This window comes from Trachurus japonicus, chromosome 7 (genome assembly GCF_045865225.1).
Source record: "Trachurus japonicus isolate A0001 chromosome 7, Traja_1.0".
Classification (NCBI taxonomy): domain Eukaryota; kingdom Metazoa; phylum Chordata; class Actinopteri; order Carangiformes; family Carangidae; genus Trachurus; species Trachurus japonicus.
Genome location: NC_140913.1, coordinates 32,922,726 through 32,939,139, shown reverse-complemented (window position 1 = coordinate 32,939,139; position 16,414 = coordinate 32,922,726). Strand labels below are relative to the sequence as shown.

The window sequence follows — 16,414 nt, the reverse complement described above, 5'->3', positions numbered from 1 at the left end:
TTTTGTCAATGTTATTTCTGCATTCCTACAACTGCATGATGATTTTCCTGTAGAAAATAGAGACTATGTGACACTATGTGTGTGTGTTGGAAGATTTTTTTTTTTTTTTAATTAATTGCCCAAAGCAAAAAAAAGCGTGGTACTGTATGTTGCATAAGCCCAGCGGGGTTAGGATGCATGATTAGATTAGAGAGAAGTCACATCAAATGTCTGTAGAAAAGGTTCCACACTCACATTGTGACACTCGTCAAGACATTTATATGACCAGATTTATGTACAGTATATTTGTATATTATATTATATATATATAAATATGTGTGTGTATGTGTGTGTATCTCAACGACCTCACCATCACGTCGGCCATTTCTAATCACCTCCAGTTCATCATCTACTTGCTCGCTTCTCCTTCTCACTTGCTTTTACCATTTCATCCACTAACCTTTCCTCCTCATATTGTAACTTCTAAACAGTAACAAAAACAGAAAAATAAAGTGGTTAAAGTAATTCAAGGGTGTTGACATTGTGATAAAGACAGAGAGAGAGAAAGATAAAGACTGAGTAACAGAGAGAGAGATAGAGTCTGTACAAGGAGACTTCAGTGTTGTTTTTGGTTTCATTTGGCCTTCTCTGCTGCTGGAGCGACAACAACCGGCTCCGTCTGGACTCCGGCGTCTGTGGAGTGACGTTTCTGACCCTGAAATTAAAATAAAATCAAGATAATGGAGATCATGTTTTTATTATAATTTACAGTACTTTTTACTACTCTGCTGCTCTGACTCTGAACCTTTAAGAGCCGAAGTGAAATCTGATCGAAAACCCGTCCTTCGTGGTGGATTTTTAGTTTTAATTCTGACTTTACTTTACTTCTTTGTTTTGCCCCCTTTTTCTCATTTATAATGAATCTGTATTAATATTTAAACTTTATCACTTGCTGCACTGCGCATAATATGTGTGTGTGTGTGTGTGTGTGTGTCCTCTGAACGAGGCTGCACTTGGGACAAAGTCAAATTTATGTATAAGTTATTAAAATCAAACTATGCACAGTTAGTTGTCAGGAAGCGTAACATGATGAAGAGGCCTTTAACACCTTTTCTCTGCTCAGTGAGTTGCTGCTGCCATCTGGTGGACAGGAACGTGTATAACATATAGGATACAGCATGTGCAGCAGTTTTTAACCCTCCTGTTGTCTTTCTGGGTTCCCTTCCTCCATCCTTCCTTCTTTCCTTCCTTTCTCCCTCCCTTCTTTACCCAATCCTTTTTTCCTTACTTCCTTTCCTCCTTACTTATTCGTCCTTCCTCTTTTGATCCAATTGACCCTCCATCTTTCTTTCCTTCCTTTTCCCTCCCTTCTTTCCCTTTGTCCTTTCTTCCTTCCTTCCCTTTGTCCTTACTTCTTCTTCCTTCCTCCTTTGATCCAATTGACCCTCCATCTTTCTTTCCCTCCTTTTCCCTTCCTTCCTTCCTTCCTTCCTTCCTTCCTTCCTTCCCTTTGTCCTTACTTCTTCTTCCTTCCTCTTTTGATCCAATTGACCCTCCGTCTTTCTTTCCCTCCTTTCCCCTTCCTTCTTCCGTCCTTCTTCCTTCCTTGAACAAATCTGTTCCCTCCCTCCATCTATCTTTCCTTCCTTTTCCTCTTCCTTTCTTTCCTCCCATCTTTCCCTTTGTCCTTCCTTCCTTCCGTCCTTCCTACTTTTCCTTTGTCTTTCCTTCCTTCCTTCCTTCCTTCCTTCCTTCCTTCCTTCCTTCCTTCCTTCCCTCCTTCCTTCCTTCCTTCCTACCTTCCTTCCTTCCTACTTTTCCTTTGTCCTTCCTTCCTTCCTTCCTTCCTTCCCACTTTTCCTTTGTCTTTCCTTCCCTCCTCCTTCCTTCCTTCCTTCCTTCCTTCCTTCCCTCCCTCCTTCCTTCTTTCCTTCCTTCCTTCCTACTTTTCCTTTGTCTTTCCTTCCTGCCTTCCTGCCTTCCTTTCTTCCTTCCTTGGCCCAGGTGGACAACAGGAGGGTTAAAATAAACTTTGGGTGTTGTCTGAGTTTAAAGATGTAATCATTAACACTTGGGAGAGTGATGCTTTTACGCTTACCAGGTTTTTAAAGAACAGATGGATGGAGTTCCTCTTCTCCAGTTTTTTGGGAACATTAGCTGCATCGTCTCCGGCTTGAGAGGCCGCTGAAGCTTGTTTATTATCTACACCAGCAGCAGCCGCTGCTTTGGGCTCCTCCTTGGCCTCGGCTGCTCCTGACGCTCCTGCAGCTCCGGGGGCAGAGGTCGCCTTCTTGGGCTCAGCAGCCTGAGAGAAGAAGAAGCTAAATTACTCCGGTTCTTCCTGGAGCAACAACAGAGAATAACACCAGCTCTTGTGCTGCTGCAGACAAGTTCATTAGGTGCAGATGAGAGACTCTGGGATGACATTTGAATAGGCATTAAGATGTTCATCTGCTGTTAGCGCCCAGCCTGTCTTAGTGGTTGTCATAACATTATGAGAAGCATTGATATAAGTTGTTATGATTCTCACTAGGGGTGGGCAAAAATATCGATACGGCAATATATCGCGATATTTTGTATCGCGATACGATATCAATACATCGATATATCGATTTTTTTCAAATAATAAACCATGTTTCAGACGTAAATCCAGTACAACTTCTGCACCTCTGCTCCGCGAGGTGTCACTGTACTGCTGCCTCAGACAGTGTGTTGTTCATGCAAATATGTTGTTGTAACTTGCGCTTGTATAGTTACAATAAAATGGCATGGATAATTTGAATTACATTGTTTTGACTCAGTTTGTCCCATGAATTATCACTATCATCTATACAACTCGGATTTTAAGATGCATAATGCCTTTCACATTTTTCAGTGAACTATGTAGAATATCGCAATATATCGCAAAATTTGGATATCGCAATATCATATCGTATCGTGACTCAAGTATCGTGATGCGTATTGTATCGTGAGGTCCTTGGCAATGCCCACCCCTAGTTCTCACATATAAGAACAAACAGGTTTTAATACCAGGTGTAATTAATAGAATCACTCTGGTTAATGATGCAGCTTTTTTTTTCCAGAGGTAATTTGACTGTATTTACCAGACCAGTGGTTCTCCTGAGGAGCCGAACTCCACTTGTGGAGGCCGCCTGGACCTTTGTGGTCATGTGGTCTAACAGTTCCTCAAATTCACATCAATCTGTTACTTTTCTGTTTTTATTTACTTTTTTCTTTAAAAAGTAGTAATTCCAGCACAATTCATACTCTGAGATGTTTCAGATATTTTCAAAGGGTGCTTACTTTGGGCTTGAAGAGAGAGAGGAAGGATGATTTGGAGGCTGTTTTCTTCTCCTCCTGAGCAGGCGGCGGCGGCTCTGGCTTCGCCGCAGCCTCCAGGGTGCCAGCTTTTGAGGGATCCGCTTTCTTTTATCAAAATGGCAGGGAAGAGGGAAAAATACCATATCATGAGCTATTTACAAATTAAAGGCATGGCCATCATTGAAGCTGACAGATCTGCCACCTGCAAGTCAAAGAAGAGGTAAAAAGGGGGGAAAATATCCAAGATCACAGAGAGAGAGAGGAGGCAGAAAAAAAAGCAGATCCCCCGCACCATCAGCCACAGGAAAGGAGAAAAAAACAAAAAACAAGTTATTTTCTGTGAAAGAAAAAAGAGATTGTCTTTCTTTAAAGGAATAGTTTGACATTTGGGGGAATACTCATATTTGCTCTCCTTCAAAGAGTAAGATAAGAAGATTGGTACCACCCTCATATCTGCCCATTAAAAATGAAGCTACACAGCCAGGAGATGGTTAGCTTAGCTTAGCTTAGCTTAGCTTCACTTAGTTTAGCTTAGCATGAAGACGAAGAGGAAGCAAGGGGCAAACAAGCTGGCCTGGGTCTGGTAACAAAATCTTAACTTGCTATTTGTTCAGATCTGTATTTAAAGTGTAAAAAAAAATGCAAATAAGCATATTTCCCAAAAAATGTCAAACTCCTTTAATTTTTTTTTTTTACCTCGGCCTCCACCTGTAGCTGTGGAGCCCCATCGACTCCATCCATCTGCAGGGAGGGAAAAGTTATAATTTGCTTTCCCATCAGTTCAAACACTGACTCATCATCTGTCATGTTGGAAAAACAGTGGAGCTCAATGTGAAAGATTCAATTAATCAAACCAATTAAAAATAGCCTCATTTAATTATTTTTTTTTTACTGAAATGCATGAAAGATTGTTTCTGTTTCAGCGTAATATTTGGTACATCTGTAATGACATCATGTCAGAGTGAAGAGAAATGAAGACTTAATATTCCCCAGCACTTCTCTCTGATTTACCTGCTCTCCTACAACAGGCTGTGTCGCCTCCTCGGCTGTCTCCTGAGGTTCAACCTCATTTTCAGTCTGAGTGAATGCAAATGAATGAGAACACGTCAAAAAAATAAATAAATAGTCCTCCTGAATTTAGAACAGGGTGATGTGATGTAATCAGACGATGAGGTTATAATCTAACAACAACAAAAAACCCAATTGTTGACAACTCTGTTTTGATTTACCTGGAGTTGTACAACTGTGTCTGGTGCCTCCACTGGTGCCTCCTGCAGATTGATTATTCTGCTTGATTATTCTGAGCACATGCTAATTTAAATAAGCGAGCAAAAAAATGTTTGTAATCTTCCCCTACAAGCATTTGTCTGTTATAGCCTAACACAGATGCTTGGTAAATACACTTAATAATTCAGTTCAAAGCAGAAAAAAAAAATCAACTGCTCCAGTGAGACACCTGAAAGAAACCCCTGCAGGTTGATTTAAACACACACACACAAACACACAAACGCACACACACAGAGCAGAATTTATTATTACAACAGTCCCTGAATGCAGCTCGGCAGATGCTGGTTTACCTGCACTTTTACAGCTGGTGCGTCCTTGGTTGTCTGTGGGACAGGTGAACGAGTTCTTATTGTTAGCAAAAAATAAAAAAAGTCAACAAAGAAACGCAGTGTCGCAAATGCAAATGTCCCCAGAGCCTCAAAAAAATGCATAGAAAGCTTAATGGCAGTGAATGATAACGGACATGAGCTGGTTAAATGAACATGTTGACATTTTGGGAATCATTTGATGAGAAAATGAATGCCACTGTCATATCAACACCGATTAACGGAGCTTTTTGTTAGTTTTCTCTGCCACGACATGTGGTTTCTTTACGGTGTTTTTTTCTTAACAAGAGCTTTAGACTCAATAGGGGCGAGGTATCGCTACAAGTCTGGTGTCTCCTCCTCTGTGTCTCTAACCCTCCTCCTCCATGTGCATTTGTTTTCAAAGAAGCCGGTGAGAAATAAATCCATGGAGCGGTGGATAACGTTATTTATCATCTACCATGTTACCATTTTGTGTTGATTTTGGCGACCCCTGTGGACAAAAGTGGTAGTGTTTTGCCAGAATGAAGACTGCATGAGCTCTAGTGTGAAGGCTACTGTCATAAAGACGCTGATCTGGCTCACGTGCCATCTCCAGTCTGAGTGCTGTTTCGTCTGGTGGAGAACAGGAATGAGAGACTTTTGCATATCCAGTTAAAAGTTCTTTGTAGTTGCTTTAACGAAAAAAAGAAAAATCCTGCATAGTTCTTCTTTAAATCCCATGTTTCCATTATGTGGTACCTGCCCATCATTTATGATGATTACAGGAGAAGCTGGTTGTCATAGTGACGCTGACAGTGCAAAAAACTAAATGCGTTTTCACTACGTAGTTTTCTCTGAACAGCTTGGAGCTACAGTCAGAAAGTAACAAGATGGGCTGATGCTAGCTGGTTAGCATGCAAGCAGGTAGGCTAAAGTAAGAGACAAGAGATAACATTAGCATTAGCATTACTTTCTATCGCTATGGGTGAGTAAATAAAATCTGGTTCTGAACTCGCAACTTAGACTGGTAATTATTCTGCTCATGCTAACATTAGCTACGTAGCAGAACTTCAACTATTGAAATGTTTTGTCCTGTTTCCAGTCTCTTGTCTATAGCAAGAGATGTTTGGTCCTGTTTCCAGTCTTTATACCAAGAGATAAGATGATAAGATAAGATAAGATAAGCAAAGCTAAGTTGAGCTAAGCTAAGATATTCAGCTCCTAGCGCAAGCTCAAAAACATTACACAGGCATGACAGTGGCATCAATCTTCTCATCTGTGGGCAAAAAAATTTATTTTCCCAAATGTCAAGCTATTATCATTTCATTAAATGAAACACTGGTTTGCATATTTCATAGAAAATGGACTGTGGTAGAAACAGCGGTGCTAATATCTGACTCTTCCTGCACTGAAAAGCTTCTGACCGAAGTCACTATAACTGAACTGCACGTCTGACTGACTGAGGAGTCACATTTGTGTGACAGCTTAATATTCAGTTTCTGCCACTTCCAGACAAAACAGCGTTTGTTCAGTTAGTACCAGGATGAGCCGTGGTCAGTTTGAGGACATGATAATCTACTGTACCGCTGCTGACGTCTTGCTGGGGGCACTGGCTCCAGCCTTTCCTTTGGATGCCTTCAAACCTAGCAATACCTCAAATTCACATACAGTATAGTTCACTCTCTGTTATAATCTGACACCCTGTGAAACAAACACTCACTGACAAGTCTACTACATAAATAAACACCTTGTACAGTAAAGATCTTTGCCATTTCCCATTACAAGTGCTTATTTACCTTTGGGCGGAAGAATTTGCTCAGAGTATCTTTGGCTGATGTTGCCTTTGAGGGCTCGGGTTGCTTTGCAGCAGCTTTTGGTTCTTCCTTTGGCGTTGGTTTCACAGGTTTGGCAGCTGGTTCTGCTTTGACTTCCATTTTTGGAGGCTCTGGAGGAGGCGGCGGTGGGATAGACATTCCTTTGGGTGCTGCAGGAGGCTCAGATACTTGTGCAGCCTATTCAAGAGGCACAGAGGAAAGTGGTGAAATAGTGATTTGCTGAGGAACCCCATAGGAAACTATTCGCACTGTCACTTTTAACAATAGATATATTTTGTGTAATGGTAATTTTAGATGACGTTGTGCACGCAATCATACTTTCCTCCAACTCAAATTGTTAGAATTCTAATTAGTATGCAAAATGCAATTAAAAATACAATTAAAATTAGCAAATAAAATGTCATTTCTACAATTAATGGCTCAACTGAACCCAGCCATGTCTCAGAAATATACGCCTTTTTGAATTCTAGGATCTGTTATACAAATGAAAACACTTCATGGGTTATATGCTCACAGTAGTGGTAGGCGCTGCTGGTTGAGTCTCCGTCTGGGACTATTTGGCAACAGAAAAAGGAAGCAGTTAGAGAAATAAAGCAAAACCAAAGCAAACAAAGATGTGCAAAAAGCTTTGTGTACATGTCCTGTAAATGATGGTCCCTTAGAAATAAAATGTTCTCTCTCTTTTTTTTCCGAAAAGCTGGCGTATTCATAAACAGAACAGGAACAGAAATGAATGGAAATGGTTGCTTGTTACAGCAAATCACACTTACATTTCCCAAATAATATTGAATAGCTAAATATTTTAATGTAGTGTAAATACTTCCTGAAAACCAGTTCACCTGCTCTTTTGTGGCATCAGGAGTAGCTGTTTCCTTTTTGGATGTTTTAGTGGGAGACACCTGTGCAACAAGGAAAAGGAACATCAACTGTCTCCAAGAATTTCTTTTTGCATCTACCACACAGAAAAGAAAAATGCCTGACCATCAAATGCTAAAAGTGAAAGCATCATGGATGTTATGTTACATAATGCAGCTGCAGGGTTAAAATGTTCAAACACAGAGGATCTTGTTGATGTGACAGGAACAGAAAAATAATTATATAGATAAAACAGAAGCCTTTCATGGATGCAGACATAGGCCTTTATGGTAAGCTTACTAAGGCACACAGAGTGCACTCTGAGGTCCCTGGCAGAGCACATACAGTACATGCGCTGTCATTGTGACAGCTATTGTGCTCCGGAGATGGCGTAGGCCTGCCCGCGCTCTATCTTCACGAATCTCAACTTCCAACCGCACAGGCCTCCCTTGTGAGCTCACACTATGGGTTGAACAATAGGCCACCACATTCCCGCATGTTCAAAGACTCGATTAGCATGAGGCTAGGGCAATGGTAACTCTTTAAAACGGCATGAATCCAAAAGACAGCATGATGAAGAGGAAATACAATAGCTGCTTGTTGGGCTTTTCCATAAGGCACAGTCATGTTGGCAGAATTTGGTATGGATACTTTTAAAACCCACCGTTTCACATACCTCAACATCAGTCAAAGGAATTTGTAACAAACTACTGAAAACTAAACATCACTGTTTGATTTTCTGTTTTGTTTTTTTCAATCACTGATTTCCTCTTTATTCAGCAAATTACCAAATGTCTTGGCTTCAGTGGCTTTAGATAGCCTAATAAATAAAACACACTGTAACTTCATTTTTGTTGTTTAAACAACTTTTTGTCTTCGTTTTTCATTTTGATTACAGCAATTCAATGCATCATTTATTTATTTATTTATTTACATTTAGTTATCTAAAACAACAACTTGTACAAACTCCCCAAGCAGTCTAATTTAATATACTAAGAAACATCAAGAGCATATAAACCACACTGAATTTGAGTCACTTACTAGTGATTTGAAGAAGTTCATAACTGGATTCTCGTCAGGGTCTCTGTCCTCTTGGTTTTCCACTGGCTGTTTGTCTTTGCCGTCAGTTTCCGGAGCTTTTTCCTCCTCTGGACCAGGGTTTACAGACACACTCTCTGGCTCCTTTAGTGACTCTGATTCTTGCTTTATGTTAGCTGTCTCCTATACACCATCACAAAGAATTAGCCTTTGAGATTTATGTTAGAGCAGCGGTGCTGATATGCAAGCAGTGAGTGTCTTAATCGCAGCATTGAGATGGGAGCACAATTCCAACCATGCCTCTGCCTACTCGGGGCATTGTCAACAATCACCCTTTTATTAATGTGTGTGTCCCACCCCTCACTCATTGATATTCAACAATGTGTGAGAGTTATGCCTTGAGAAATGTCAGAAAACTCAAATACCTTGCTGTGTCCTTATGGTGCTTATCTTTAAAACATAGAATGACCTTGATCCTGATTAGATTTATATTTTTGAGTCACATATACCTATTAATTCATTGTTTTTTTTGGCTTGATGGAAATATAATTTTGGTATACCATTTGTCATTAAATACAAAATAATGCAAATAAATTAGGAACAGAAACATGAATGAAGAAAAGCTTTCATTTTTCATTTTATTGGAAAATGTGTGAGTACTTTACAATGTGAACTTTGTGTTGATCATATATACAAATGGAGGCAGCCACTTTTGCATTGAAGATAATAACGCATATAATTTACAATCCAGTCACAATTACTATCATATACCACAAAGCACATGTATATGGTATTGTAATGAGGTAGATCAATCTTTTTCAAGAGAAAGTCAACATTCAGCTAATTTCTTCAACATTTTATTGCTGGTCTGACTTTGGACCCACATGAATGGTAACAGTAATGGTGTATCCCACTGAGGATATCTCTAAACCACCAAGGCCGTACACTGATTCTTCAACAACGGATGTACATGCTGACTGCAACTTATCAATCAAAGCTCCCAGGGCAGTGATGCTGACTGAGGTACCTTCAGCACTGTGTGAGTCCGGTGGTGAATCTGTTGTGGTCACACTTGATTCATTCTTCTCTTCAATCTTTTCAGTCTCTTCTTCGGCATTGATGTCCAGTCCTGGCTCCTCTGAGGTCACAAGGATGCACTCGGCTTCTTCTGCAATGGTGTCTTCCACAATAGTTTCAAGAACGCCCTCAAGACTCTCTGCCACCAGTTGATCGAAAATATCCGTTTCAGAGTTCCCATCAACCACGGATAGAATATTTGCATGCACAATCTCTTCTGTCGCTTCATCTTCAGTTGCCTCTGGGATTATTTCCAGCTCTTCAGGTTGTGGTTGTTGCTCACTCTCCTCCACAGGCTCTTCAGGATCAACGGGGTTGGTAGAAGCTGGTTCAGCCGATTCCAAAACTTCTACTTCAACCACAGGTGGAGCATCTTTATCAGGATCTTCCACCAGAGCTTCAGCCGGGGCAATGTTCTCCTCTTCTTGGGCTGAAACACCAGGCTCAGATTCGTCCGTGGTCTCCATTGGTGGCACATCTACTTGTGCATCTGCAGGTTCCTCAGCTATGTTTTCAATGACTCCGAGCCCCTCTAAAATAACTTCAACGACTGATTCTAGTGTCATCTCCAACACCTCGGTGGTCACATCTTCTTCACAAGGGTTTGGGCTTTCTTCTGCAGGTTCCTCTGAGATCAAAGGAGTTTGTTCAGAGCTTTCAGTTTGTTCCAAAACATCTTCAGATACTTCAGTTTTCTCCTCTGCCATGTCACTGTCCTCAGTAGGTACTTCAGAAATGATTACCTCTGGGACCTCTGCTTCAGTGGATGATTCAGGTTCCTCAGAGATGAAAATAATTTGTTCAGGTGTTTCAGTATTTTCAGTGTGCACCAAAACAACCTCAATGACTTCCTCTGTGACTTCTTCAGTGGATGTTTCTTGGACAGCAGCATCTTCCTCAGACACTGTTTCAAATTCTTTGGATAAAGTCTCAACAGCCTCCTCATTCATCTCTTCTGCAGCTATCTCATCTTTGACTTCTACTTCAGTCGCTGATTCAGGTTCCTCAGAGATTAGAGCATCTTCGGGTACTTCAGTTTTCTCTGTTTCCTCAGTGTCCTCTACAGGTTCTTCAGAAATGACGGCCTCTATGACTTCTACTTCAGCAGATGGTTCAGGCTCCTCTGCGATGAGAGTAATTTCTTCTGGCATTTCAGTATTTTCAGTTTGTGTCAAAACATCCTCAGATACTTCAGCTTTTTCCTCTGTCATAACAGTGTCCTCTGCAGGTTCTTCAGCAATTACTTCCTCTGTGACTTCTTCAGTGGATGTTTCTTGGACAGCAGCATCTTCCTCAACACTTTCAGGCACTGTTTCAAATTCTTTTGATAAAGTTTCAATGGTCTCCTCCTCATTCATCTCTTCTGCAGCTGTCTCATCTTTGACTTCTACTTCAGTGGATGATTCAGGTTCCTCAGAGATTAGAGTAATTTGTTCAGGGATTTCAATGCTGTCAGTTTGTGTCAAAGCATCTTCGGGTACTTCAGTTTTCTCCTCTGCCATGTCACTGCCCTCTACAGGTTCTTCAGAAATGACTGCCTCTGTGACTTCTACTTCAGCAGATGGCTCAGGCTCCTCTGCAATGAGAGTAATTTGTTCAGGAATTTCAGTTTGTGTCAAAACATCCTCAGATACTTCAGCTTTTTCCTCTGTCATGCCAGTGTCCTCTACAGGTTCTTCAGCATTTACTTCCTCTGTGACTTCTTCAGTGGATGTTTCTTGGACAGCAGCGTCTTCCTCAACACTTTCAGGCACTGTTTCAAATTCTTTGGGTAAAGTCTCAATAGCCTCCTCCTCATTCATCTCTTCAACAACTGTCTCATCTTTGGTGTCGGTCTCTTCCACTGGCTCGTCAGGAATGGTGAAGCTGATTCCCTGCTCTCCTGAGAGTGGCACAAAAATTGTTGCAGCAATAACCTCTTCTACCAGAGGGCTGCCGACATCTGCTGCAGGCTCCTCGGGAATGGTAGCACCGAGTTCGAATTCTTGAGAGAGGACATTGATTGCTGCCTCTGGTATCACCTCATCACCTTCAATGACAACGGCAGGACTTGCATCTGATTCTTCAGCTGTTTCTGGTCCCTCGTCAGATGTCAAATCTTCACCAGTCGCTGCAGTCTCATCTGTAGTGGTGGTATCTTCAGGAATTGGCTCAGGCTCCACTTCAGGAGAATCTTCAGGTGATTTCTCAATGACGATTTTTTCCTCACACTTCTCTGAGGGCTCATCATCATCAGCCACAGGGATGAGTTCATCTTGTTGGCTTATTTCTGGTACATCGTCAGTTGCGGTGACCTCTTCATGAGCAGATGCCTCCGGTATCAGAATCTCTGTCTCGATTAAGGCAGGGGGTTCCTCAACAGCTGTGTCTTGGTTTGCAGGTGTAGGATTGGGCTCCTCGACCGTTTGAATCACCGCCGTCGCTGACTCTTCATCTATGCATGGAACACCATTTTCTTCCCCAGCCTCTGGAGTGAAATCATTAGACTCGGATTCAGAGGTTTCAGTCAGCTTTACATCTGCTGATACATCTTCAGCTCCACCACTAATGTCTTCAATAATCACTTCATCAACTGTTGGCTCTGATGAGAAAACCGCCTCAACACAATCTGCCACTACTTTAGGAAGGCTGGAAGAGACCTCCAAAGGCTCATTGCTGGCATTTTCCTCCTCGACCGTTTCACCTTCTGGTTCTGTCGGGATTTCCGGGTCAGTTTCTTCAGTACCATTGAGACTCTCTTCCTCAAGACTGCAGCGGTGGATCTCAAAGTAATCAGTAACTTCCACCCGCTCCGTTCTGAACAGTGTGTTCTCTGTGGCGACCACGTCTTCATTGATGATCCAGCCGGTCTGATTGTCTGAGCGTTCCTTATTTGCCATCTGTTCAGCAGCCTCCTCGGTTATGACAACAACAGATTCATTCAGTGCATCTTCTTCAGTATTTGCTGACTCTATGATGACAATCTCCTCGTCTGTGACCTCAGAAATTATAGTTGTGTCGCCTTCGTGACCAGTTTGCGTTGAAATATCGGCTTCAGATTTTGTGTCCGTTTGTGTTGAACTTTCAGCTTTTTGATGTGGATGTTCAAACTCCTCTTGGTGTTGAGCGATGACCATGATGAAACCCTCTTCTTCATTTAAGATCAACTCCTTTATCACGAAAATCAATAGAAATTAATGTTTAGATAAAATACATTTAGTTTTGCTTCTGGGACACATACCAACAATGTTCTTGATTATATTATGTATATACTTCACCAGAAAAATAAGGACCGCTCTACACAGAATGGTTAGTTGTTGGAGAGATGGTGATTAAACACATTGACACTTTGAGTATAATTCTTAACACCACAACATTTAGTCAAGATAATAATCAATGCAATTGTGTATTTTTGTGGTCTCTCAGTAATGTAAGTGGTTTGAGATTACACAATCATCTCATTATCCCATTATTATGATCTAATTTTCCTTCTGCAAAACACTTTTGGAATGATTTATGTGTGGTTAAAAGTGGAATTATTGAAAAAACTCGGAAGTGATTTCAAGTGGTTTGGCAGGCAGATTATTTTAGAGATTAGTGTAAAACATTAAAAGGCAAGAACAGTATTCTTCTTTTAATCAACAAATCCTACAAAAAGACCATAGCCATCTATTTCTTAGCATTCCAGGACTATAAACGCCCCAAATGTCATTGTTAAATTGTAATTGACAAAGTCATTGTTAAAAAATGTAACACAAATATAAAAGTTTTATTGATAAAAGCTAAATAATTTCACAAAAACTCTTTACTTTAGCAAGGGTTACTGAAATTGGTGGAAACTGTGTATTTCAGGTCAGTTTTTCAGACAGCAGAATGATTCAAAATAGACTACAGTGTCAATGCTCATCGTAATAAAGAAGAGTATGTCCTCCACTGTGTTGATTTGGCCCATTGATATGTATTAAATTGACGACAGTGGAGCTCTGTGGTAAAGAGGAAGATGATATACTGTATCAGGCTTTACTTGTTCGCTGAATAAGTTCCTTGTTGGTTTTGGTCTTTTCATGGGACTTGTTAACAGAAGAGAAACAGAGATTATCACTGGACTTATCCTTAAGAAATTCACACAAAAGGTCGACTCACCAGCTGTGGATCAGAGGCCGGAGGACTTCCATCCGTTTGATCTTCATTTGACGTCTCCTTTTCTTGAACATTCTCAACGTTTGTCGGTGGTTCCTTCTTTTTGAACATTTTGCCAAAGAGACGACCTTTTTCCTCTTTGCTTTTCTTGATCTCTTCCATCTGGACTGTGGGTTCAGGAATTTCCGAAATAACTTGGGCCTCGACGGGTTTACAGTCAGCCTCGACTACCACGAAAACAGGCTCTTTTGATTCTATGGCAGACTTTACGGAGAAGGCATCGCCGTTTTGGTGGACTATGGTCTCACCGTTACCTGCAAAAGAAAAAAAAGTCATCAAAATAAAGAAAAGGTTTGTTTCATGCGCCAAATTTCAAAGTAGATCATTGATAACTCAATGCACAACTAGTTAATGTTTGTTCAGTCTGTGCTGCATCAATTAAGCTTATTCAATAGTAACATGTGATATCTGTGTACTGACTAGTGCTTGTTATTGAAATTGGATGAGAACTCTTTGTTTGCAACATTAAACCCATGATATCTACTTGTGCATTGCTCCATGAAGTAAATATGGGCTAGCCAACTGAAGAAGGTCACATTATCTTCAGCGTCAACATGAGCTCTTAGACAAACTCTGGCACCGCTGGGGATCTCACAGTATTATTGTCACTGCTGGAACACAAACCACATCATGACAGGTCAAACACTTGTTCCCTGTCAATGTCTGAGACTACGCCTAGAGTTGACATTGGACAACTCAGTCTCTCAGGGAGTCACTGTGTTTGCACAGTATTAAAGGAGTCCAAAGGACTAATCCAGCATGGCCATGGAAAGATCAGCTGATTTTATTTGTCACAAACCGATGTACCGTGCAGTCTGTAATGTGCAGAAAGATAAGGTACAATTGATCAGAAGAAAGGAGAGTGAAACCACTCTCTCATGCAGACAAACCCCTTTATCGGTGTCTGGATTAAAATGTTACCACTGTGTTATTTTACAGATAGGTCAGTGACATTTATTACTTTCCTGTTATTTATATTGATAAGTTAAAGAAAAAAAAAACACTCACCAGCAACGTCCACTCCATTAGATGTGATGTTTGCAGTGATGCCGTTCACTGATCCATTTTCATGCTTGTCATGAATTTTCCCATTCTATGATGAAAATGATAAAGCAAAAATAATGCATTGTCCATTAGGGTTGTTGATTTCAGGAGATGCTTTGGTTTTGTAAAGAGACATTTGAATGATCCGGTAATTTAAAAAACATTTACTTTTTCTGTCTGTGTCATGCCGCAGTGCTATAGATAATACAGTAATAGCAGTACAGGTTTGCTGTATAAGTTGCATCACGTTACCTTGGTTGTCTCTTTGCTCTTGGAGTGCTCGTTCCCCATATTTTTCCCAGGTCGGACCAAAAAGCTTTCAGCTCAAAATTCAACTGAAACAAAATAAAACTGAGAAAAACAGAAAGCCAGGCTTGTTGTGTTGCACTGACAAGCAAAGATTTACAACAACTAACAACTAACTCCTCTGACCTCTTACTCTTCGTACTCTGGTTCTGTCTTCACATGTCGGTCATGTCTTACCTTGTTGCACCTCTGAAAGTAAAGCAGATGATAGGCTATCCTCCTCAAGACCAAAAAAAAAAAAAAAAAAGAAAGAAAAAAACCCAGCCAAACAAAACAAACTCTGGAGAGCGTCTGTCTCTCTGCCGGAAAGATGTAGTCACCGATCCTGCCCAACTGTGTACATAGGCTGTTGTTAACAGGCTATTTTATGTGCCTTAAAATGGGTGGGACTGTTTTTAAGTAATCAATTGGATTTCCTCCAGTGAAAAGCCCGCCGTCCGCCCAACAGGCTGCAGGTAGGAGCACATGATTAGCTCACACTAATCTCTCTGTGGATTCTCTGAAATTAACCTGATAACCATAATGAAGTTACAGTCCAATCAAGGATACTTTGATAAAGTGGTGCATCGCAGCTTTGTTGACAAGTGTATAGCCAGGAAGTAACAGGATGTGTATTAAGGATATTGATCTGACATGTTTCTCACACATTCAAAACAAAAATAAATTAATGTGTGAACTTCTAACCGTGCTCCTTTAATTTGGTCATTGTCGGTTTGAAGAGAAAAACTTTTAAGCTTTTTGTCACTTAACATGTCATTTCATTCAAAGATGTTTCAAGATTCAGTTTTAGGCTTTGTTTGATATGAAGCCAAAAGAAAAAGAAAACAAAATGACATGTGTCTGAAAATATCCACTGAATTAGATAGTTTTGAGTCAAGGGGTAAGTATCTGCTTCATTATCACAGCTAATCAAGACAGACAGAGAGCTTTGTAATGAAATTATCTCTCTTCAAATGCCTCCACGTGGTCACATTTAAATGCCTTTGAAGGCCTGTCAATGCATCAATGTATCAATAGACACAGATCGGAGCCATCTGAGACATTCAGCCATCAAAGACAAACTGACAGTAGTAGTTCATCATTTGATTTATTCCCTCTGTTATTATTCTCATCGTTATATTGTTGTGTGAGTAAATGTGCAGTGATCAAAGCTCCTTAACACTGTTTCTTTTGTTTATTTGTTTCACTACTGACAACCGGAAAAGA

General features: G+C 40.6%; 1 protein-coding gene across 14 annotated transcripts; it reads right to left on the bottom strand.

Annotated features, from left to right (window-relative positions):
* On the bottom strand, window positions 1-15,538 carry bcas1 (brain enriched myelin associated protein 1). 14 transcript variants are annotated; one of them, XM_085782909.1, is made up of 15 exons: window positions 15,386-15,536; window positions 15,155-15,237; window positions 14,867-14,951; window positions 13,802-14,112; window positions 8,606-8,785; window positions 7,549-7,608; window positions 7,224-7,262; window positions 6,671-6,886; window positions 4,530-4,571; window positions 4,312-4,377; window positions 3,997-4,041; window positions 3,283-3,405; window positions 3,084-3,164; window positions 2,078-2,284; window positions 1-694 (listed from the first exon to the last, which is right to left on the bottom strand). In XM_085782909.1, the coding sequence occupies exons 2-15, from the start codon at window positions 15,191-15,193 to the stop codon at window positions 614-616; spliced, it is 1,575 nt and encodes a 524-aa protein (XP_085639035.1). In that variant the 5' UTR covers window positions 15,194-15,237; window positions 15,386-15,536; the 3' UTR covers window positions 1-613. The 14 variants fall into 14 exon arrangements, with proteins under 14 accessions (XP_085639035.1, XP_085639037.1, XP_085639036.1 ...); XM_085782911.1 differs by lacking the exon at window positions 4,530-4,571 and adding an exon at window positions 4,878-4,910 and having other exon boundaries at window positions 15,386-15,535; XM_085782910.1 differs by lacking the exon at window positions 7,224-7,262 and adding an exon at window positions 4,878-4,910 and having other exon boundaries at window positions 15,386-15,532.
* Between the last annotated feature and the right edge of the window lie 876 nt (window positions 15,539-16,414).

Coding starts and splice junctions, on each gene's coding strand:
- bcas1 (XM_085782908.1), bottom strand. CDS start 15,193: ATGGGGAACGAGCACTCCAAGAGCAAAGAGACAACCAAG. Junction 3,406..3,996: donor AGCTACAGGTGGAGGCCGAG/GTAAAAAAAAAA, acceptor TTTTGATAAAAG/AAAGCGGATCCCTCAAAAGC. Junction 2,285..3,083: donor TCAGGAGAACCACTGGTCTG/GTAAATACAGTC, acceptor TTCTTCTCTCAG/GCTGCTGAGCCCAAGAAGGC.